General features: G+C 40.3%; 1 protein-coding gene across 7 annotated transcripts in view; it reads right to left on the reverse strand.

Annotated features, from left to right (window-relative positions):
* plekha6 (pleckstrin homology domain containing, family A member 6) overlaps positions 1 to 21349 on the reverse strand; it is a 45333-nt gene extending 23984 nt beyond the window's left edge. For 2 of the 7 annotated variants that reach the window (XM_041980261.1, XM_041980258.1), the window contains exons 1-5: positions 21000 to 21348; positions 17546 to 17654; positions 16099 to 16203; positions 13292 to 13364; positions 11147 to 11247 (exon numbers count right to left, since the gene is read on the reverse strand). In XM_041980261.1, the coding sequence (XP_041836195.1) occupies positions 11147 to 11247; positions 13292 to 13364; positions 16099 to 16203; positions 17546 to 17587 (321 nt within the window). In that variant the 5' untranslated portion in view covers positions 17588 to 17654; positions 21000 to 21348. Of the gene's footprint in view, positions 1 to 11146; positions 11248 to 11510; positions 11629 to 13291; positions 13365 to 16098; positions 16204 to 17545; positions 17655 to 20999 lie in introns of those variants that run through there. The other 5 variants (XM_041980264.1, XM_041980262.1, XM_041980260.1 and 2 more) reach the window with 4 other exon arrangements.
* Positions 21350 to 23603: the final 2254 nt, after the last annotated feature.

Here is a 23603-nt window from a genome sequence, read left to right on the forward strand (position 1 = left end):
TAGTGGATTTATAAGGGTCAAATTATAGTGACGGAGGTTTAGGAAAATGTTTATATTTGAAGCAAAAATATCAAGTAGAAAAAAAAATTTAAAAGAAAAACCCAACTCATTTTTAAATGACCTGACTCAAACCAAACATCATGAGACTGTCATGCTTCTAGAAAATTTCCCTCCTCTGGATTTATGTTGATTTTTTCCATAAGAATTATCCACAGAAGTTTCATTTTCAACACTTATTTTTTTTTATTTTGGTCTGATAGAGGCTGCTCTGGTTTTCTCCTGCTGGTTTATCAGCCAGTATATTCTCAGCCTGATGCTTGACCACAAACACATGCAGCTTCTTCAGCTTCTCTAGACCGGCGTAATGTTGGATTTTTTCATTTTCTCTACATACTCAGAGTTTCTGTCGGCCTGTTATTCTCTGCTGAACTTCTAGAAGAGACTTGATCTCCTTAGGTTCAGGTGACTTCACACATGGGGGGGGGGGGTCTGCAGAAATCAACTCGCATCCAGATCTTCATCTTTATTTGGTTCAGGAGCCATGAAAAACTCTTAAACTGGTGGAGATAATAGATCACACCCACATAGGAGCAAATTCCATATTTTACAACTGATTCCATTTCCATGTTAAGTCCTGCAATTCCTTCCATGTTTTATTCATCATGAGAATCAACGTGTCTTACTGACTGCTGGATAGTTTCCTCAGAGTCATGACAGCCATCAGGAATCACAAAACTGTGGAACTGGATTCTTCCTAATGAAAAAACTTCCTATGAGATGATTTTTCTTCATCTCTAACCAATATCTGGTTTATCTGTGTCATCCTCCACCGTACTGGATGTCTGATATACACCGGGCTTGTAAAGTCACAATTTTAAACAAAGCAACCACAATGGTGGCACTCTAGAGCCCTTTCTGATCAAAGCATCTTATCCCCGAGGAACAACTAGACTTGCAGACAGATGGGATACATAAGAGCAAAAACAAACAAACAATTCAGATTACACTAAAATGTTGATGAGCGAGACACTGACAGGTGGGACCAACATCATTTCTAAAATGATAGTTCATTAAATGTAAGCATCTTAATAATATACTTGTACTTCTTTGTGCTAAAACAAAGAGATAATTTTGAGTTTTTTTATTTTTTATAGGTTTTCATGCTGTTATTTTAGTGGTACGACCCACTAGAGATCAGATTGTACTGAAGGTGGACCCTGAACTCAAATGAGTTTGACACCCTGACATAATCACACAAAGGACTTCACCTCTTCTAGATGCTTAAAAACCATATTTATGAGTATCCCTGTAGCATCAGCCATCCATCTATCTGACCTGTAAAGAACCGGAGGGGGTCTAACTGATCCTGGGTGATCTAGATCCACCGACTCTGAGATAATTTCTCCCGAACGCATGATAAATCCAACCCTAAACACACTGTTCTGTGTGTGTGTGTGTGGACAACAGCAGCAAGAGGAAATGATGTCACTGATAAACAGGAGTCACTTCCTTCCACGGTGGAGCCTTGCTTGGCTCCACCTCCAGCAGTTCCAGGAGATACTGTGATTGGTTGATGTAGCTGGATAGATAGAGGCAGCAGTTGCCTAGCAACAGAGGCAGGGTGAGTGTGTGTGTGTGTGTGTGTGTGCAGCCTCCTCCCTCTTTGTCCTTTCTTTGTTCATCCACTGAAGGAGTCAGACAGATGGAGGAAATTGGTTAACATCAACACAACCTTCCTCTCAAACCCAGAAACATCTAGAATATTTAACTCTTTTATTTCCTTAGACAGAAGGCGGAAACTAGCAAAAAAAAAAAACAAACAACAATCTGATTAGAAATAATATGAGAAACAAACTAATGAAGAGTTAAAAGGAGAAAAGGAAGGAAGATAAAAAGATGTAAAAAGAAAATGAAAGAAAAGAAATAGAAATGAATCAGATGTGGATCAGAAATGTTTAAAAGAGCAAAACACAGACGAAACACAAAACATGTCCACAGATACAGAAAACAACAAGAAATCTGGACTCCACACCAACCAGAAACGAATCTTATCATGTTTCTTTACAACATTTTTCTTTAAGAATCTGGTAAGCTATCCCAGATCATGATACTCCTCCACGGTGTTTCAGAGAGAGAAACTCTGACTTCTGAGAGAAACTGACTTCATAGAACATCTTTCTTTAATTCTTCTGGTTTCAAAATTTAATAAAAATCAGTCCATATCTTTTGGAGTTAAGTTTCTAATAGACAGACAGACCAACACTGCCAAAACAAACTGAAATTTAAGTAATTGCAGTTTCAACAACATTTTGCCTGGGTCACACGTTTACTACCATTACTGGTGTAAATGTGTACTACTATCCTCATGAAGTCAGTTTCTGAGATGAGAAGGGAGTGGAAGCTGGCTCAGTGACCTGTCAGGGTGTGTCAAACAAAAGCTTGTGTGTCAAAAAAATTAATGACTAACTAAACTCATGAACCTTGAGCACCATTCTGAGGTGAGTCCTTTGTCCTCGCTGATGAAAAGTCCTTCAGAAGTGGGAGCTGGGATCACAGAGAGCTGGAGGACCACCAGTTTTTCAGTGACAGAACCAGACCATTGGTGGTTGAAGGAGAAAGGGTTCTAAAAACAAGTACTGGAACGGCTCTCCTGAGACCTCCTCTGCCTCCACGTCTAGCCTGTCCGTCTCCTGAGACCTCCTCTGCCTCCACGTCTACCCTGTCCGTCTCCTGAGACCTCCTCTGCCTTCACATCTATCCTGTCTGTCTCCTGAGACCTCCTCTGCCTCCACCTCTAGCCTGTCTGTCTCCTGAGACCTCCTCTGCCTCCACGTCTAGCCTGTCCGTCTCCTGAGACCTCCTCTGCCTCCACGTCTACCCTGTCCGTCTCCTGAGACCTCCTCTGCCTTCACATCTATCCTGTCTGTCTCCTGAGACCTCCTCTGCCTCCACCTCTAGCCTGTCTGTCTCCTGAGACCTCCATTGCCTTCACGTCTACCCTGTCCGTCTCCTGAGACCTCCTCTGCCTCCCGGCTACCCTGTCCGTCTCCTGAGACCTCCTCTGCCTCCACCTCCAGCCTGTCCGTCTCCTGAGACCTCCTCTGCCTCCACCTCTAGCCTGTCCTTCTCCTGAGACCTCCATTGCCTTCACGTCTACCCTGTCCGTCTCCTGAGACCTCCTCTGCCTCCCGGCTACCCTGTCTGTCTCCTGAGACCTCCTCTGCCTCCACCTCTAGCCTGTTCGTCTCCTGAGACCTCCTCTGCCTCCACGTCTAGCCTGTCCGTCTCCTGAGACCTCCTCTGCCTCCACCTCTAGCCTGTCCGTCTCCTGAGACCTCCTCTGCCTCCACGTCTACCCTGTCAGTCTCCTGAAACCTCCTCTGCCTCCATGTCTAGCCTGTCCTTCTCCTGAGACCTTCTCTGCCTCCACGTCTAGCCTGTCCATCTCCTGAGACCTCCTCTGCTTCCACATCTAGCCTGTCTGTCTCCTTAAACCTCCTCTAACTTCACCTCTGGAAAGACTGAACCGGACAAATGGTAAATGGTAAATGGACTGTACTTACATAGCGCTTTTTCAGTCATGATGACCACTCAAAGCACTTTATACTACATGTCACATGTCACATTCACTTATTCACACACACATTCGTACCCCAATAGGCACATCAGGAGGCAAAGTGGGCTCAGTGTCTTGCCCAAGGAGGCTTTGACATGGAGTCAAGGGAAGCCTGGAATCGGTCCACAACTTTCCGGTTGGTGGACCCCTGCTCTTCCTCTTGAGCTACGGCTGCCCCTAAGCTGCAGGTCCTGATGGTGTCAGCCACAGGTTCTGAAAACCTGCACAGAACAACTACGCTGGCTTCTTCAGGACTGTTTTAACACCAGCCTGAGTCAGAAGAGTTCCTGTGCTGTGTCTGAGATGGTGGTCATCAGCACAGGAGCATTTGGTAATCAATCTTAAGTTGTTTTTATTTGTTATAAATCTTTTAATGCACATGCTCCTTCTTATCTGTCTGACTTATTGCAGCCATATTGCCCTTCTGATTCCTTCAGGTAAGTTGACCAGATGAGATTAGTGGTTCAAAAACAACAAAGGAAACATTGAGGGGATGGAGCTTTTTCTGTCCCTGGCTCTAAGCTTTGAAACGAACTTCTTCTGCTTATCAGACAGTCTCCCTTAATTTCTGTTTTCAGATCTAATTTAAAAACACATTTTTGTTCCTTGGCCTTCGACCCAGAGAGAGGTTATGACAATGACTGTTAAGCCTGTTACATACTCTGCAAAAACCAAGAACTTAGAGAAGTATTTTATAATTAGTTGGAAGTTTGAGGTTGGTGTGGTTAACGTGGGGAATTGTGAAGCGGAAAGCTGTCAATTCTGCATTTTCGCTGGTGCAAAGTTGAACAGATAATTTTAATGAACAGCTGATTCAGGAGGTGAGAAAGTAGAAAAATGTATTCAACACGTGTTGCTTTAAAAGACACAGACACCACCAAGTGCAAAACCCCGTCCCGCTATGGACAAAGTTTTTGTTAAATATGAAATAACTGGGTCAATTGTTCATTGTACATAAAGACACAGGTACTCCCCCACCACCTGCAGTAATCGCTGCACCATCACAGACAAAGCTTCTCGAGTAGTACCCTCGAGGACAAGAACAAAGTTTTCGCTTCTCACAGAATATGTAACAAGTTCTAGTTGTCTGGTATTTTCTTTTATCTGATTTTAGTTGTTTTTGGTTGTTGGTCTCTGTTTCTCACATTGTTGGTTGTGCTTATACTTGTTTCTGATTTTATTGTCTTGATTTTATTTCTGAGTTTCTATTATTTTTACTGTGCAACACCTTGGTTAGCCTTACTGTTTTTACAGTGTCCTAGATAGAAAAAGATGGTACCATATGAACAAGAAGCAGAATACAGTGAACTGGACATTCAGTTTGTGAGATGGTGAGAAACCAATCACCTGTTGTCATTAATTTGTGTTTCACTTCTTCTTTCTCAGCAGGGATCTCTGTCATAGCTGCTTGTTTACCCATCTGTCTTGTCCCCACCCCCCAACCGGTCCAGCAGGGAGATGGCTGTTCATCCTGGTTTTGGTGGCGGTTTTCCTTCCTGGTTCTGGCTCCTTTGGAGGTTATTCTTTCTGGTTCCGATGTAGGATTTCCTTCCTGTTAAAAAGGAGGTTTTCCTTTCCACTGTCTCCTCATGCAGCTCAGGATGGAGGATGGTATCAAAGATAAATTTTTGCATTGGTACACAAATCGCCTTCCTTTCTTCCTTTTCTTCACTAGGCAAATTTTTATGAACACAATAGAATAATAAATTGGACTCACTTGGACTATATCATTTATGTCCACTCAGATAGCTGAAATGGGAAAAACTGATCCAGAAGTTCTGGTTCTGTTTGGGGGGACTGATTTGTCCAGACAGGAATGCTGCACAACGGTACTATACTAGCGTGTGCTCAGTCAGAGGCTTCTTCAGGTCATGCTGGAATACAGAAAACTACAGGAGATCATTCCTGCCAGCAGATATAACTGTTATAACTATTGATGACTTTTCTGGTTTGTCATACTGCATACATTTTTGAGATTATTCGGGTCATGTTTTCATTTTCAGAACAGTTCAATTTTGAGCTCTGGATGAGTTTTTGTGTTGAGTGATGAATGTGGTATAACCAACAGGAATAAGACAAAAAACTGAGCGATCTTACACTTCTTCTCAGCTTTGCTGTCAGAAAAAGAGAGAATAAACTCCACTACACAGACACAACATGAAAACCCACCCACAGGTGGGACACTGACTCACACTGACTCAGAACAATAAAACACCATTTATCTATCAATGTGTCTGAGATACCAGGTTAAACCTGCACACATAGATGTAAGCTAAAACTCAGAGGTGTGTACGCCAACCTTAGTCTGGATAAAGTTCCATCTTTATAAATGTCTCCTGGTGTAAAACCACACCTTTCAGAGTCTGTAAATCTGATGGTAGAACAGGTTTCAACAATGAGCTGCTGACAGCATCAGCTCTAAGGAGCAGACATTTGTCAGTTAGCTGATGTGTTAAGTTTTAGTCATGCCTGCACCGGAGAGGGTACCAGACACAAGGAGTACCACTGGATCCAAGCACAAAGAGTACCAATGGATCCAAACACAAGAAGTACCACTGGGTCCAGTTAGGGGGAGTACCAATTGGATCAGACAGAGGTTGTACCACTAGGTCCAAACAGAGGGGTTAACGATGGGACCAGACAAAAAGAGTACCATTAGGATCAGACAGAATGGATACCACTGGGTCAATACAGTATCACTGGGACTTAATAGAGAGGCTACCACTTTGACCAGACAGGTCTGTTTAAGAGATAACTTCTGTAACTGGAAAGAAAGAGTATGACATGGGAATTTTTGGGAATTTAAAATGGGCTTTTGATACAACTGAACATGAGTTATTGATAAAACTTAAAAAGGTATGGGGTGAGAGGAGGGGCACTCAGCTGGCTAATAAGCTATCTAAATAACAGAGAAAAGTAAATACAAAAAAATCACGTGAAATCAAAATCATTGAGAGTAAGGTTTGGAGTCCCACAAGTTTCCGTTTTGGGACCATTATTATTCATTTTAAATTAGGGCTGGGCGATATGGCCTAAAAATAAAATCTCCGATTTTTTATAACCAAATCCGATTTTCGATTTTAATCGATTTTTTTTCCTTTTCTTTTACAAAACATAAACTTATTAAAAAAATTCATTTGTTTATATAGATGAATGCTAGCAAAAATAAAGCATATAATGTCATAGCTCTTCCACCATATAAACGACTTCATATCTTACATTGAAAAATGCGACACAATGCATCCGTGGTCTCTTTCCATCTGGATCCTTATCATACAGGATCCACTGCAGAAATAATTCCCCTGATGAAGGTTGTCTCTTAATTAGGGTTTGTGGGTTAAGTTGATTTCTGCATCTCATAGAGAGCAGCATTTTCACTGCAGTTATACGCACAGCTAAATCCCAGGCATGAGTGAAGGGTCACTTTAATGAAAATCTGTCAGACAAACACCGTTCTGGTGTGGAGGGAGGGCTAAGTCTGCTGCTAACTAACTATGGAAAAAAATCCCGATTTTCAAAAAAATTAATCTCCAGAAATGGAAAATTCGATTTATCGATTTTATCGATTAATCGCCAAGCCCTATTTTAAATGTTAAAAGTATACGACAAGTGTCCATTTTGTTAAAAACAATATTGTTTGCCCATGATACAAATCTATTTTGGTGTGGAGGAGCTTTTGGATACAGTTGGAAAGGAACTTTATAAACTCAAAAGTTAGTTTGATTTCAATAAATTCAGTATTTATTCTTCAAAAAAGGCCAAAAGAATAATTACTAAATCCACTAGTACAAAACTAACAAATTCACTGTTCAAACTAAAAATACAAAAATTTGAAGACCTGGACAAATTTAAAATTATTCAAAATATATTCAGAGTTAAAAATGATCAATTGCCAAACAGAATCTAAAAGTTTTTCTATTTAGGTGAGGGTAAATATAGTCTAAGAGGACCAAGCATATTAAAAAAAACCAGCTGTGAAAACAAATGCTATACTTCACAGTTTCTTCACAAAAGGGGTTCAGTTATAGAACAGCATGTAGTGAAGACATGAAAACATGTGAAACAATAAGTACATTTAAACAAGTGTTTACCTTCATCCTGTACGTTTTTTTTTCTTTAAAAGCTTTGATTTTACGTGTTAAATGTTAATTTTTGTTTGAAATTTTATTTTGACATAAAATACAAATAAATAAAATAAATAAATAATATACCGCTGGTTTTAAACTGACCAAATTCTCACCACCTGTATGGTTCACAGTCTGCACCTCCACTCCACAGAATATGTCAACAGACATGAAAGAAAACTGTAAACTACATGTTTTGGTTTTTAAATGTCTTTTATGAGCAAGTTAAATGAAAACCTCCCCCCTTATCCATGCAGATCTCCTGCAGATAGGACCAGCTAAACGTTTAGGTACATTCCTGCACTTTTATATGTTTGGGCTGTCACCTGGAGGGAAACCAACAGATAGCTGTGAGATAGGCATGCTGGGACAGGACCACAAAGACTGGGCCCCACCCTGACACCCTGAGGGGACCAGTCTAATCAGACAAGACACAAATAAAACTCTGTGCTTCATTTGGTCAGCATTCACAGCAAATCCCAACCACAACAAAGTGTCAGTAATACTCCCAAGTTTTAATCTGAACAGGTTCTTCTGGTATTGTTACTGTCATTTGGACCTCCTGTCTGCTGAGTGCTGCTGGACTCTCTGGACCGCAGCAGGTTTGCTGCTTAACCATTCAGCACCAAACTGTTTTTCTTCCTAATTTAACTTCAGTCATTCAGCCAATATCATTCTGATACGATCCAAATATCTGTTTACTTTACAGTCTGTACAGCAACAAAATGCTTGGAAGGCTGAACAAATTACAAAGCTAGAGAATTAAACTACATATAGACGATGATGAGACGGTGTAACATCAGAGAGCACATTTAATTTAAAACAGAAGGCAACAGGGAAGACACAAAGACAGAGGGTAAAAACCCAGAATGATTTTAATGGAGTCAGCCGAAACCATTACTGACACATGGGACCATCACTGTCATACAGAACTATCATTGACAGGTGGATAATCAAATAGGTGCTGAAGCCCAACCCAGCAGTTACTGGGCTAGAGGCAGGATTCACTTTGATAGGTTGCCAGTGTTGAGAGAACATCAGTTCTCTCCACAAAAACTCTGATACACAATCACAAAAACTAAATTTCAAAAGCTTTCCGTCACCACTTTGAATGAAAATTTCAGAAGTTTTCTCTGAGATTATTGCAAAAAGTGATCTTCACCAAGCAGTCCTCATTCATACAGCAGTGATGCTGAATTTTCTCCATGATGAGCATCATCAAGTTCTTCTGAGCTCCTCACAAACCTAATTATCGGTGTGAATCCAGTAAACCTAAATTCAGAAGAACCAGTCAGTCTGAGCCTACTTCTCCACAAAGTCCTTCTTCTAAATCTTCATGAGAACAGGGAAAGGTTTATCTTCATTTCAAGAGGAAATATTCAACTTTTTGTTTACGGGAAAAGTTCAAGAACTGTTAGTTTGTTCTTGCATTTGTACTCTGGGTGAATGAACTGGACTTTGAGCCTGACTGAGCAGAAAGAACTGTTTGCTCTCAAAGTGCAGATAAAGTGTACAGGAACTGTCTCTGGCTGAAGCTGCAGACCAACTCTCAATATCTCATGTATTCGCAACTCCAACACACACCTGTAACAGGTGACTGCTCACGTCAGCTGATTCTACAGAATCCAGTTCTGTTTGTGCGATTTACTTTGTGTGTTTATATAAAACTGGGTCTGGTTCCTGATTATCTCCTGCTAGGGTCACGGAGTCCAGATACTGAACTCATCCAGTTACTGTCAATCCAAACATTACTGAAGCTTGTTTACTCGAGCACCCCCAGACCCCCCTAAAAGAAATCTGGTTAAGACTAACAAATCATCCAAAAAAATATAAACAATTTGGTATCTAGCAGAAGTTTCACAAAGGAACATCAACCCGACATCAGCAAGAACGACTTAACATTTCATAAAAATCTTTTTGAATTTCCATCTGTTTCAGTTTATTCATCTAGTTAAATTTACAACTCAGGATGGAAGAGGAGTTTAAAATATGCTCACTTATAAACCAGTTCAAAAATCATTTAAAACAAAAACTTATAATGCAACATATGGTTCAAATGTAGAGTAAAATATTCTGGATGCTGACAATGATAATTGACAGTACTGAGTTACACATATAAAATAAGAACAAGGTACTGTATATTGAATTGATATGTACAGATTGTGTATATGAATGTAGTATATTGTGTAAATGAGTGGAGAGTAATTGTTAATTATATAGGGGTAGGACTAGATAAGCATTAACTTCCTTCTACTACCTTTTATTCTTAAAATGGTAAATTATTTTTAATGTGATTGAGAAAAACATTACTGTTTAACATGTCAATTAGATGGCTGTCTATTTGATTTATTTTGTTTTTTACCCTTTATTTATTTATTTTTGTTTTGTTTTTTTTTGTTTGTTTGTTTGTTTTTATGTTCCAAATAATAAATTCCTTAATTCATACTGATGGTTTCACAGATTACAATCCAACCAGATCTAAGGTGAGATGAAAAGGCATCTTGATCTCATCATAACATAACATCAGCCACCTACTGATCTGAAAAGGAAACCCTTTAAATTATTTTCCAAAGATCTAAATGAAGTGGTAAATATCACGTTTCTGACCAACCACTGTAACAGGGTCCAGGCTCTGGTTCTGAGGTACCAGAAGCTCCAAACAAAGGATCAACAGCAGAATTAGCTGTTTTTCATGGACACAACCCACACACTCACTTCTCTTCCCACAAATGTATTTCCCTTACAGATGTCGTACCTTAATGTGAATTTAGTAATGTAATGAGACAGTTTGGTTACTGGAACAATTCTTCCACATAATCTCTTAATTTTATAATTTCAACCCTTCAAACTCCACTAGATCTGCGGCGTCCCCAGGTCTATCGCTTATATTGCCAACAGTTTCTCTGGAAAAGTAGTGTGTAATTGTGGGGATGTTTTTGTTATTACTGTATAACTGTATAAAGTCACATGTATATGAGTGTGTTTGTTTCTGTTTTGGTTTCTTATTACTTTCTAATGATTCTATAAATGAATAGGACATTAAAAAGAAAAAAAAGATTCACATGTGTCCATCTTAATGCTGATTTTCACACACTGAGAATAATAAACACGTCGACACACTCCTGCATACAGTCTGCAGGCCTTCACAAGGTTCAGGAAGTTATCATGTTGCTCTGAAGGACTGCATTTGGAAGAAGGTCATTAAGTATTCTGCTGTGGAATCGGCTGAAAACTAGCTGAGCCTCAGAGAGCAGGCTTCTCTAATAAATTCAGGCAGCTGCAGAGTTTCTGAACACGTCTGTTAAGAGCTGCACCAAGCTTTTCTCTGAGATACAACATGACAAACACCCAAACCAGACAGCATTTGTACACATTCACCCCGTCACTCCATCAACATCTTACTGACCTTAAAGGCAAATTTGCGGGTGACGTTATCCGAAGGGTCAACTCTTCCGATCCGGAAACTGAGCAGTGGCAAACTCCCCAACACTGTGTCCTCCTTCTCATCTGTCAGAAAGAAATTTGAGAGTCAGAAGCTGCTGAGATGAATCCAACAATCTAAGACGTGGAGGAGCTGAATCTGCTCGTCCAGCCAGCAGGAAAAGAAATGAGGAATTACAGCCGCTCTCCCAGAACAGACGTCTATTATAGTCACTGGAAGGTTCAGTTCACAGAGAGAGAGATGGTGAAGGAAAGAATCATGCTGCTAAATAAAGAAAAGAAGCATGAAAATTTGATCAGCTGGAGCAAGGATCGGTGTGTCGTCCTACCTGGAAGGAGCTGTGAGCTGCCGCTCTGCTCGCTGTTTGTTTTGGTGTGGGTGTGAGCAGAGAGAGGGAGATCTGAGGGAGGGGGAAGGGCCGGAGCTAGCATACAATACAGATCCCTGCTCGCAGATAATGATCAGTCCATGTGACTCAGTGTTGCAAGAATCTTGGCTCCCAGCCCAATGTACCTGCTGCTTGTCTGAACCAATCAGATGTTAGCAGCATGTACACACTCGCTGTTTCTGCTGCTGTCAAACATGCACACACAATGAAGGATTCATTCATGTTTCTGAACTGGAACCAATGAAAGCCACACCTGGACTGAAGGTGATGATACACATTAATTCCTCTTTAAAAGAGATAAAAGAGGAAAATATTTATAAAAATCAAATGTAATTCAGATGCTTCTGTACAATCTGATATATTTTAGTTGAAAACAGTTGAAGACGTCAGATTTCCATATATATATATATTTATATATATATAAGCTCGACCCTTTTAATCCTAGTCAATATGCAGACATTATGTTTTCAGGACGGCCTTAGCTGTCAGATTATGAGGCTAAAATTATGTAAAATGAATGTATCAATAGCAGAATAAAGACCCGCCAGAACAAGAAATAACACACAGATCAACAAGCCTTTTCTCATCTGCACATCATTCTCTCAAGTCTTGGCTTTCGGCAGAAAAAACATTGGCACTGAAACAAACAAACAACAGAAACTATTTACATATTTATATTTTTTCCTTCAGCTAATCAGCTAAATTGACATTACTGTCAATTTAGCTGATTGGCGGAAAGTTTGACAGAAAGTGGCTTCATCATCATCATTTCGAGGTTCAAAATACAGGTCTCTTAGCAACATAGCAGTGATAGTTAAGGATGCACCGATCCACATTTCTTTACTTCCGATCCGATTCCAATACTTGAATTTGGATATCTGTCGATACTGATACTATTCCGATACCAGAGTTCAATTATTGTTCTTATTGTTTTTTTTTATATGAGGCTTTAATAAACTCCTATTTACAAGCAAATATATGTACAAATGCATGTCCCAAATGGTAACTTGAAGCATAAGGTCAGAAAAGAGGAAAAAGCTAGAAAACTAGATACTACATACTAGTGCAATATACAAGATAAAAAAAAACCTGTCATATAAACACCCCAGATCACCACTATGCACCTTCTGGATGGGATATAAATGGCTGGAAAACTTCTGTAGATCTCGTAAAGGGTAAACTATCCATCACAATTTACCCCTCAGTTACTATTATTCCTGAGAAACTGTAATTATATAAGCAACGATGCTAGTGGTGCCAGTGGAGTTTTAAGGTTAATGAACAAATCATCTCCATGTGAATTTCCTCAAACGTGTTTCATTAATTAAATGATGCAGGGACAAATCCAGTTTACCAGGATAGACATGAACTACTCCAGCATTGTAGCTCCATCGTAGCTATCGTAGCATAAAAATTGATGCTCTTAGTTTTAATACATTGTTTTGTTGCAGGTTATATGACCAACATGTATTCACTTTGAGAACTGGTTTAAAAATGACTCTTTTTAAGAACGCCAGTTCTAGGTGAACAAACCATCCAAAAAGATCAGTCTTAAGCTTCTCCAAGTAGACATGGCCTTCATTTTAACAATCACACAGGCTTTGTACAGTAGGAACCTTACTGACTTCCTGTGCTCTTTTGGGACCCTCATGGGGGTCAGGGACCATGGGTTGGGAACCACTGAAGACCCCAGTAAAACCTGAGCAACATGATGAACTTACCTTTGTAGTAGAAGAGACATCTGTCAGTGAGGACAAACCACCTTCTGCTCCACTGCTTCACTCCACTGCTGGCCTGAAGGACACACACACACACACCCACATCACCACCATAATTATCATAATCATCACCATAATAATATTAATAATAATAATAATAATAATAATAATAATAATAATAATAATAATAGTAATAATAGTTGTTGTTGTTGTTACTGATAATAGACTCATTGGGTACAGTGTTGGCATACCTTATTTTAAATATGAACAAGATTTAAATACTGTAGTTATATCTATTTATTTATCCTTTTTTGTTTTTTATTTCTTTCTTCTTTTTTGCCATCCTAAGGACTGTATGCATGTGTGTTGTTTATATGCATCATTTTGTCACACTTTCTCTGCTCCCCTTTCTGGGGCCTGTTTCAGAAAGGAGGTTTAACAAATTCTTGTTGAAATCTGAACTCTGAACTGTCAAACCCTTGAGTTGTTGGTTTCAGGATGGGTGAAATCCAGTTAGTTCAAGCAACTTTTGAGGTCAGTTAACTCTAACTAGAGTGCACTCTGAAGTAAATAAAAGATTCAATCGAACACAGATACAGGTGGCTGGAAAGCACATGTCTGGTAGTAGTCGTGGCAGCTAAGCAAAGGTCTCGTACATACAGTTTCACACTAGTGGAACAACCACTGTTAATGGCTGCATCGGGAATATGAACAAATCCTGACTAAAGAACATAAAAGATAAATAAAAGTACAAACCCTATCACTGCCCATCAAGTATACTATATCAACTAATTTTCTTTTTTTTATGTATAAAAATGCATTATTATTATTTCAGGAGAGCCTCAGTTGTCAGAATTTGAGTCTTGTCTTTCAGCAGAAAAAATATTGGCATTGAAAGAAGCACACAACAGAAACTATTTCCATATTTCCACTTCTTCCTCATTTCCAGTTATTCCTACTACTATTTACCTGCTATCCTCACTAAACCAACTCAGCTGCTTTGTGGCGCCACCGTGCATCAGAAACATCTTCTTGGCTTTATTCCAGCCATAGAGGAGCATTATTTGTCTTCTTTTCAGACACACATAGAACTTTCTGCTCACTGGTTGATCTTTGGCTGCTGTCTGACAGGAAAATCCTAATTAAAAAAGTGCAACAACTCAACAACTGCAAAAGAACGGGAGCAAGTGTGGCAAAAACTCTCTGATCAAATGAATGCGTGCTGATGAAAAATGGGATTATGGTCTTTTTAAGAAATGTTTATGTTTCTGTTACACTCCCTGTTGCAGTGACATTAATACTGTGGTAAGAATTCCTCTTCACATCGTCTTCCTCATTCACTGAAGAAGCTTTGATGGGAATAAGTGTCCATCTATGCAGCCAATCATGCCTGGACATCCTAACATATATAGAGGGCATAGACTACAGTCAGCTTCTAGTTTGTGGAGTAGGCAAAAGTATTCTATTAATTGGTTTTATATCTTTATCACTAAAGGCTACTTCATATTTCAATTCTGTGGAATTTCCTTGTACTCGACTGCATCTATGACCAGGAAACAGCACAAATGTGTAGAGAAAGTGTTTGAGTAACACTTCTTATGCACAAACGGTTGCCTTGGAAACATGGTGCACATCCCCGATATCGTACAGAAAACTGCCACTTGCAAAAAAACCAAAGATTTCGTTTCAACGTGAGAGGAGGACTACGCTATGTTTGCCGACTTAAACGAGGGCTGAGAATATTATTCAGATAAAAAATGGCTACGAGGTGAAACTCAAACAGAAAATAACAGATGAAAAATCCTGATCATTTTTCCTGATGGGCATTCCTGTGAGTGATTTGCACCTCAATGTCGACCGGTCTTTCAAGAAAAAGGGGCGCTATGTCTGACTGACAAGTTAGTTCAATCTGAATGTTCAACTAAACAGGATAAACTCAGAGTTAAGCCTGGTACACATAATGATTTTTTAATCTTATGAGATTTTTTATCTGGTCGAGACCTCACACGTGAAGATAAAAAAATCAGTTTTGATCGTACAGTGTGTGGTGTGCTCCGGAAATGTAATCACAGAACAACACACATGACGATGCTGTCCAGCAGCTCATCTACAATCTAGTCCTCCGAGCCGGACAAACGTCGAAACATAGAAGAAGAACCATAGCAACAACCGGCAAAAAATGAAGAAGAAGAAGAAACAAAGTAACAACCTGAAAACACAACACACAGCATGGAAGAGGAAATATAGCACAAGGGAATGATGGTGGTCTTGGGACTATTGTTAACAGAAAAAGCCAGAACTGAAAAAAATAACAGACTGGAGACGACGTGAACACGGACTTTGTTTACTTCATTGTTCCACAGCCAGCTCGCTTTCTGATTGGCTACATTCTGGCTCACGTCCACGCAGTCACCATGCACGAATCGTTCCTCAGAAATCGACTCTGAAATATTGAACATGTTTAAAATTCCTGACAATCGGCTACAGAGCGGATTATTGGGACAAATCTGCTCGTAACACACCACAGACCACATGACGATTGGACGGGGAAATCTCATGATGATCTCACGTTTTAGTTAGAATATGATCCTTCTACAGCTGGTGGAACAGGCCGAATGTTTTACTTTTCATATTTGTTTTCATTGTTTTCATTTGTTTTTGTTTGTTTTCTGCATTTTGTAAATCACTGATTTATTTCTTCTTCTTAACTGAGTAGTTAAAAATTAAATGAACAATAAAGATCTTTTTGCCTAAAGACCAGCGCCTGGCATCATTAATGATCCATCATATCCAGTCAGCTGATATCTTACCTGTTTGTACAGCCATCCCTGCTTGGCAATCTCTGCTTTGGGATTCCTGCGCATGGAGTTGGAGCGCTTCCCAAATGTAGCTGCTTTTCTGGGAGTACGAGACATCTGTAGGTAGGAGAGACAGCGGCTAAAAGGGATTTATATAACAAATATTTATTATTTAGAAATCAGTTATTCAGTTTAAGGCATGAAGGAGCTAAAAAACTAAAATATATACACAATTTAGATACAAAAAATAACTTCGACATGTGGAAAGCTGCATCAATGTAAGATATGGATATATGGCGTTGAAGTGTATGTCACACAAAACACAACACTGAAAGATCATCGCCCATCTTCCTCCATCAGGAACCCAACCTACTCAGCAGGTTATCTTCTGGTTATCTGCTTTAAATAACCCTCAACTCAACTTTATTTGCAAAGCATTTTAAGACAACAAAGAGCTGAACATAAAACAATTTTAAAACAACAATAAAAACATGCTAAAACACAAGATACAGCAAAAGTACCCTAACCCTAACACTGCCTATCGAATAATCCCAGTCAACAAGCAGACATTATTTTCAGGACAGCCTCAGCTGTCAGATTCTGATAAAGCATAAAGGCTAACCTAAACAAGAAAACACAATTTATTACTACCAGTAATTTGTAGAAATAACACACAGATCAACAGTGACCAAGCCTTTTCTCATCTGAACATCATTCTCTCGGGTCTCGGCTTACAGGATAAAAAACACTGACACTGACACCAGCTGTTATTTGCTATTTGCTGTTTACTATCCTCACAAAACCAGCTCAGTTGGTTTTTGGCGCCACCGTGCATCAGAAACATCTTCTTGGCTTTATTCCAGCTACAGAGAAGCATTATTTTCCTTCTTTTCAGACACACATTGAACTTTCTGCTCACTGGTTGATATTTGGCTGCTCCTGATTGGACGTTACCGTCAGTTTAAGCTGATTGGTGGAAAGTTTGACAGGAAGTGGCTTCAACATCATTTCCGGATCAAAATAGAGGTCTCTTAGTAACCTAGTAGTGATAGTGATCTTTTTTTTTGTGAAAACTTTATCATGGATCATTGCTGATTTACCATATAGTTTCTAAATAAACATGAAATTTTGTGGCTGGACTGTAAACCTTCTGAAAGGGATATAAACGTCTGGAAAACTTCTGTAGATCACCTAAAGGGTAAACTGTCCTTCACAATTTACTCCTCCGTAACACACTACCATTCCTGAGAAACTGGTGATGATGATAGAGATCGTGTTCGAGGGATCGAGTGGAGTTTTAAGGGTTAATTTGTTTTCATTTTAAGAAGCAGACGTGTCTGCATCATGGCTGAGCATTTCTGTCCTGCACCTTACAAAACACTTAGTTGTATGGACGTGTTCCTGTGTGTGTTTGTGTGTGTGTCGTTATATGTGAGTGTATGAGTGTGTGTGAGCTCACCCAAGTGTAAGACTGGGCTTCTGGAGACAGATCTGACACCATGCTAGCTGTTTTGGAGTAAATGATCTTCCCGGCAGCAGAATTCAGCTTCCTATCCAAACCTAAGTTCCTGGACAAAACAGCAAAGGTGTGAATTTTATGTATATGGAAGTGTGTGTGTGTGTGTGTGTGTGTGTGTGTGTGTGTGTGTACCTCCACCTTTTATTAACTGACAACAAGCCAACAGGAGGCTCAGGACTAGCATACAGCTGATCTGTTTAGGTCTAACGTGGTCCAGTTTACCCTGATGAATGGCTGCTCCATTATGAAAATAATCATAGTAATGATTATTTTTTTAAGAGGATGCAAAGAGGATGCAGGGCAGGAACGAGGCAGAGAGGAAAACGTTGGAAATTCTTCCAACCCTTCTGATGGGGAACATGAGATTGCTAGCTGACAAAATGGATGAGCTTGAGGTGCTAACAAAGTCTCATACAGGGATTGCAGTATTGTGCTTCACCAAGACATGGCTGCATGAGCACATCCCGGACTCTAACGTGTCTTTAAGACTTTATGAGCTGACCGCAACAAAAAACATCCGCGGAAAGTGAAAGGGAAGTGGAATCGCAGAGCTTTTTAACCACATGTGGGGCCGTCCTGGACATGTCACTGTAAAGGAGAAGATCAGCACAAGGAACATGGAACTGTTTATATCAGACCTGGTACCTCTGCAGACAGCCTGTGACATCATCAGCTCTGTTGTTGCTAGGCGACAAACACAGCATCCTTACGCATTCATTGCGATGGAGACCTCAGCATCATGTCCCTCTCTGCTACGTTACCAACATTTCAACAGTTTCACCAGAGAAAATGATCAACTGATAAAAACGCACTCGGCTCCTCTGTCCTGCTTCCTTTAGGAAGATCAGACCATAATCTGGTTCTTCTCACCTCCACCTACAAGCCCATCATTCAGCAGCAACCAGCACACAGACTATTAAAACCCGATCTAGAAGCTGACTCTGGCTTTGAGAGGTGCTTTGAGGCCACAGACTGGAATGTCCTCTGTGTGTGTGACAGATTATATCAGCTTCTGTGTGGACACGATCGTCCCAAAAAGAACAGTAAATGCTTCCTCATTGACAAATCCCTGGATCGCCAGTGACCTGAAAAAGCTGCTAAACATCAAAATGAAAGCCTTTAGGGATGAGACAGGGAGTTATTGACGACAACACAAAAGCAGCTTAAAACAAAAATTAAGATGTGAAGGTGGACTCCAGGACTACTACTTCCCTACAATCCTCACAAAACCAACTCCAGCTCAGCTCATTTTTGGCTGAATCAGAGACATCTTGGCTTTATTCCAGCCATATAGGAGCATCACTTTTGTTTTTCAAAAAGATCCCTTGTTGATCTTTGGCTGTTGCTGAATAGACATTACCATCAATTTAAGCTCTCTGATTGGTAAAAGGTTTTACAGGAAATAACTTCAACATAATTTCCAAAAAACAGAGGTCTCTTTGGGTGCATTCAGACCATTTTTTAATCAAATCCAAATCTGTTTTTTGAAAAGTCCGCTTTTGTGGTATTTTGAATGCCAAGCAAATTGTGACTTGAATCGAAACCGACTCAGTCCACTTACAAACGCAGGTCTCGGTCCAACTGAAATGCACCAAATACAGGAAACTACAGGACTTCAAAGTGCATTCTGGTTTCAACTATGGCTTTATGGGTAAACACAACCAAACCATAAGTGTGTGTGGGATGATGGGCGGCTCTGGACGTGGGAAATGGCTCGCAGTCAGACGTGGAAGAATTTGAGAAAGTTCTGATAGAAATATTAAAACACTAGGATCTGATGCAGCTGTTATGTACTAGAAACTGAAGTTGCTCTGCATTAATAAATAGGATAAAAACCAGTTTTCTCTTTGTTGTGTGTTTCGTCTTCTCCTTCAATAATTCTTGCTGCAGCGCCACATCTGGCAGAAAGTGGAACAGGTTATTTAAAAGGTGCAGCATGAAAGCAGCATGAAGACAATCTCAGCCCGGAAGAAAATTAGTCTAGCGTACTATCCTGGTGTGAATGTAGCCTTGGCTACACAGTAGTGACTGTGATCTTTCTTTATTATGAAACCGTGATAAATAATGTTGTTATCATTGATCATTGTGAATTTAACATAGAGTCTCTGAACAAACACTACATTTACGGCTGAATTGTAAACCTCTTGGATGGGATATAAATATAAACTTCCGGAGATCACCTAAAGGGTAAGTTATCCATCACAATTTACCCCACAGAGTTACACACTACCGTTCCTCAGACACTGATGATGATATAAGAGATAGCGTAATATTATGTAGCGACAATACAAACATATTTACTGGGGTGGGGTTAGATAAGCTTATGCTCCCACCCACTCCTTTTAAACTTTTGGTTTTAAACTTCTTTGGTTTTTTTTTTTTTTTAATATCTTGTCATTATCCTTAAATAAACTTTCTTAATCAATCTCAATCATAAGTGATAGTGCCGCAGATCTAGTGGAGTTTAAAGGATAAAGAGAATCAATCTTTCACATTTCCATTCGATAATCAATAATGTTATGTTTAATTAAACTTGATAAACAATTGATTGATTCATTCATTCACTCATCAATGGACAATAATAATAAAACTTTTCAGACATATTTTAATCTCAATCCAGGCTGTCTTTCTGTTACTGAGTAGATTTGTAAGAACTCATGTTAACCTGGGTTTGAACTGATTGATGGTTCTGGTTCTGTTCACATCTCCACAGCTACAGACTGATAGCTGAGGGTTTAGACCTGGTTTTAAGGTTGGAATCGGCTTGTGTTAGAAGTTCAGGGTGAAGGTTAAGGTCAAATATTCAGCTGGGTTTTTCACATGAAATAAAAGAAAATAAAACCAGAGACATGGTGAAGTTTCATTGTTAGTGAAATGTTGACAGTGATTTTTTAGATTCATCAACAGACATCAGTCTCATCAGTGTGATGTCACACACCTGTCGTCCGTCAGAGGTGATATCTAAGGTGATGATGATGATGTCAGTTGTGCCATCATTTTCTTCCTCAGCTTCTTCCTCACAATACTTCCTGTTTACATCACTGTTCACACACTCAGACATCAACCCTGTGGGCATTTGGACACAGTGGAAACGGACTGCTTACCTTCTGATTGCCGGGCTGTCCTTTACCATGTGGCTGACTGCATTTTTCTCTGACCTGCAGTATCACGTGATTTACCTGTGGTCACGTGTTTTAGTGAATCCAGATGTTGTCTGGCCTTTGTTTCTGCCTATAACAGTAAGCTAAGCTAGCAGCAGACCATTACCGACCTGTTTCCTCCGGACCGGACCGGACCGGAACCGGCCTATGTCCGGTCACACCTGTCTAACAACCGGTACTGTTTTCTGGATGTTATTGTTAGGGCTGCAAAGGCTGACAGCAGCGTTACTAACCTTGAAGATGAGGTGGTGGAGGAGGAGGAGGAGGAGGAGGAGCAGCGATATTCCGGTCCAGCTTCACTCCCTCCTCCCAGGCAAAAAAAATCCCCTGCTTCTTCTTGGTTTCCCTCCTAATTATCGATCCCAAGGCGGACTGAGGTGGCGGCCAGGGCCTGGACGTTCACCGGAGCGGCTGCACCTCGGCTGCCCTCAGTGGAAGCTCGGCTCTCCGCTGCAGCCTCCGGTCTGCCCGCGGATCTCCTGGTTGTTCCGCTTTGTTTCGCAGAGCTAACGGAGCTCTGATCCAAACAGCGATGAGGAAGGATTTATCTTGGATCATCAACAGACACGGAGTGGGATCCAGCAGCGGTTCCCCATCCACACTGTGTAGAGCGGAGGACGGACTGAGCTCCGCAGCTTCGCTCCAGCGGCTGTGAGTTAGGGACCGTCAATAAATTACTGCCGGTGTTATCAGAAATGGTGACCTAGGTCACCCCTCTTAGTCTGGATTCTTCTAACATAATGTGACCCTCACATCGCCAGGATTACAGAGGTCCCCGTTTCTGATAGTCATCAGAACGTGTATCTTTACTGTGACTGCGTTATAACGAACTCAGACTTAAATACAAGCTGTTTTCAAGACTTCGCTCGTCTTCTAAGATGTGCATGCAGAGGAATGTACAATATCGCCCCCTTGTGGTCACACATTCTGATGGGTCACAGATTTTGATGTAACACCGGGATGACAGCGGTGTCTCCATGTTTATTTATAAGCGTCCATGGAAATTCTTTTGTAGGCTCTTATGGATGTTTTTAGTCCTTTCAGGTAATTTTCCCCTCAGTTAAATATGGAATGTTTCATAGTTTTCCAGCCCCTTTCCCGCTGCAGACATGAAACTGATTTCATTAGATCTTACTGCTCTCTCTGGGAGACCAGTTTCTTCTTCATATGAATCTGATTATAAAGAGCGTGGTCCCTTATCAGTTCATGCACATTATTATGTGTGTGGATGGACTGCAAAATCCAGTATATAAACTCTAACTGAGAACAGTTTTTTTCTTGTTTACTTTTTTCTCAGTTTGCACCAGACAAACTTCCATATAAATCCTATTTGCATCATCATTCATTTAAGGGTGCATTCACACCAGCCCTTTCGATCTGAATCCTAGTTCATTTGCTCGGAAAGTTTGCGTCATTTGGGAAATTGTGAATTGTGTGGGACAATAGGCTGCTCTTGCTGGGACAAATAGTTCACGGTCAGACGTGGAAGAACTCTGCAAACCGTCTGATAGAAATATGGTCAACCAAAGACCACTAGGATCTGATGCAGCTCCGTGTTTTCCTATGATGTGGTAGGAAAAAAAGTTGTCTTGTATTAAGCAATAGATGAACCAGTTTTCTCTTTCATTGTTTTCTTTTTCATTGTTTGTCTTGTCTTCTCCTTTAGTAATTCTTGATGCAGCTCTATAATGTGTTCAGGGGGTGGAACACATTATTTAAAACGTCAGATTTTTTTGAGTAGTGCAGCACAAACACAAACTCAGTCTGGAAGGATGCTGCAACCCCCAAGTGAACCAAATCCCCAATTATGTCGAATCTAGTGGACTTTCCTGGTGTGAATGCACCCTAAATCAGCATTACTGGGCTCAGATTTTCTCAGTCATATGGACCAGGTTGTGATCTGATCATGTTTTCCAGCTGTAATCAGGCTTTGGAACAACCATGTTGGTATTTCTGTTGTTCTTTTTGCTTTCGTAAAACTTTGGTGGAGTTTAATCTGAAAGCTGTCATCAGGTTTGACTCCTTAAATCTTAGTCAACATTCAGGTACTAGAATCTATACAGTTATTTATTGGTTAATGAGGCTGATGAGGCATCACAGATTGAGGTGAATGATGAGGAGTACGGGAATAGAGGGATATTTTCTTCTACACTGATTCATTTTCTTTGTCTTTCTCTGCCGGGACTGATGTAAGAAACTACACATTAATCTCTACAGGCATTATTTTTCATCTTTGGATCCTGACCTACATGAAGAAGTGAACATCTCAGCCATCAGGTTCTGCTGACACACTTTTTTCCATCGTGGTACATTCTGACTGAAAATGTCCTGAATATTTTCAGTGGAGGATTCGGCTGTTTTTCTTTGTGTTGCTGCCTCCGTGTGGCTGACTGTTGGTCTGGATGAAGGCTGTGCAGCATCCTGTGAAGATGTCTCAGTGTCTGTGTGTGGTGAGTGTGAATAAATGTACTGCAGAGATCAGTGATTTTGATGAGGAGTGACTTACTGCAGATAAGAGTGCACAGCTGTTGGTTCTTCCAGTTGGATGGGGTTCAGTATTGGTCCAGTGGGTCCACTGGGGTCATGCTGACTAGAAACAGAAGACAGATACTTAGTGTATATGGAGCAGGGTAAAATGTCTGACTTTTACAGAAGTTAAAAATGACACTTCATCATTTTGGGGTTTGCATCATCAAAAGTGAAAAGAATCATGTCAGTTCAGATGTTTTCAGACATTTCTCACAAACATGACGGATATCACAGACATGGTGGCCATCCTGATTCTGACAGGAGTCAGGTGTCAGCGTGGAGCAGTTTGCTGCTTGTGCAAGGATAAA

Source organism: Melanotaenia boesemani, chromosome 3 (assembly GCF_017639745.1).
Source record: "Melanotaenia boesemani isolate fMelBoe1 chromosome 3, fMelBoe1.pri, whole genome shotgun sequence".
NCBI classification, from domain to species: Eukaryota; Metazoa; Chordata; class Actinopteri; order Atheriniformes; family Melanotaeniidae; genus Melanotaenia; species Melanotaenia boesemani.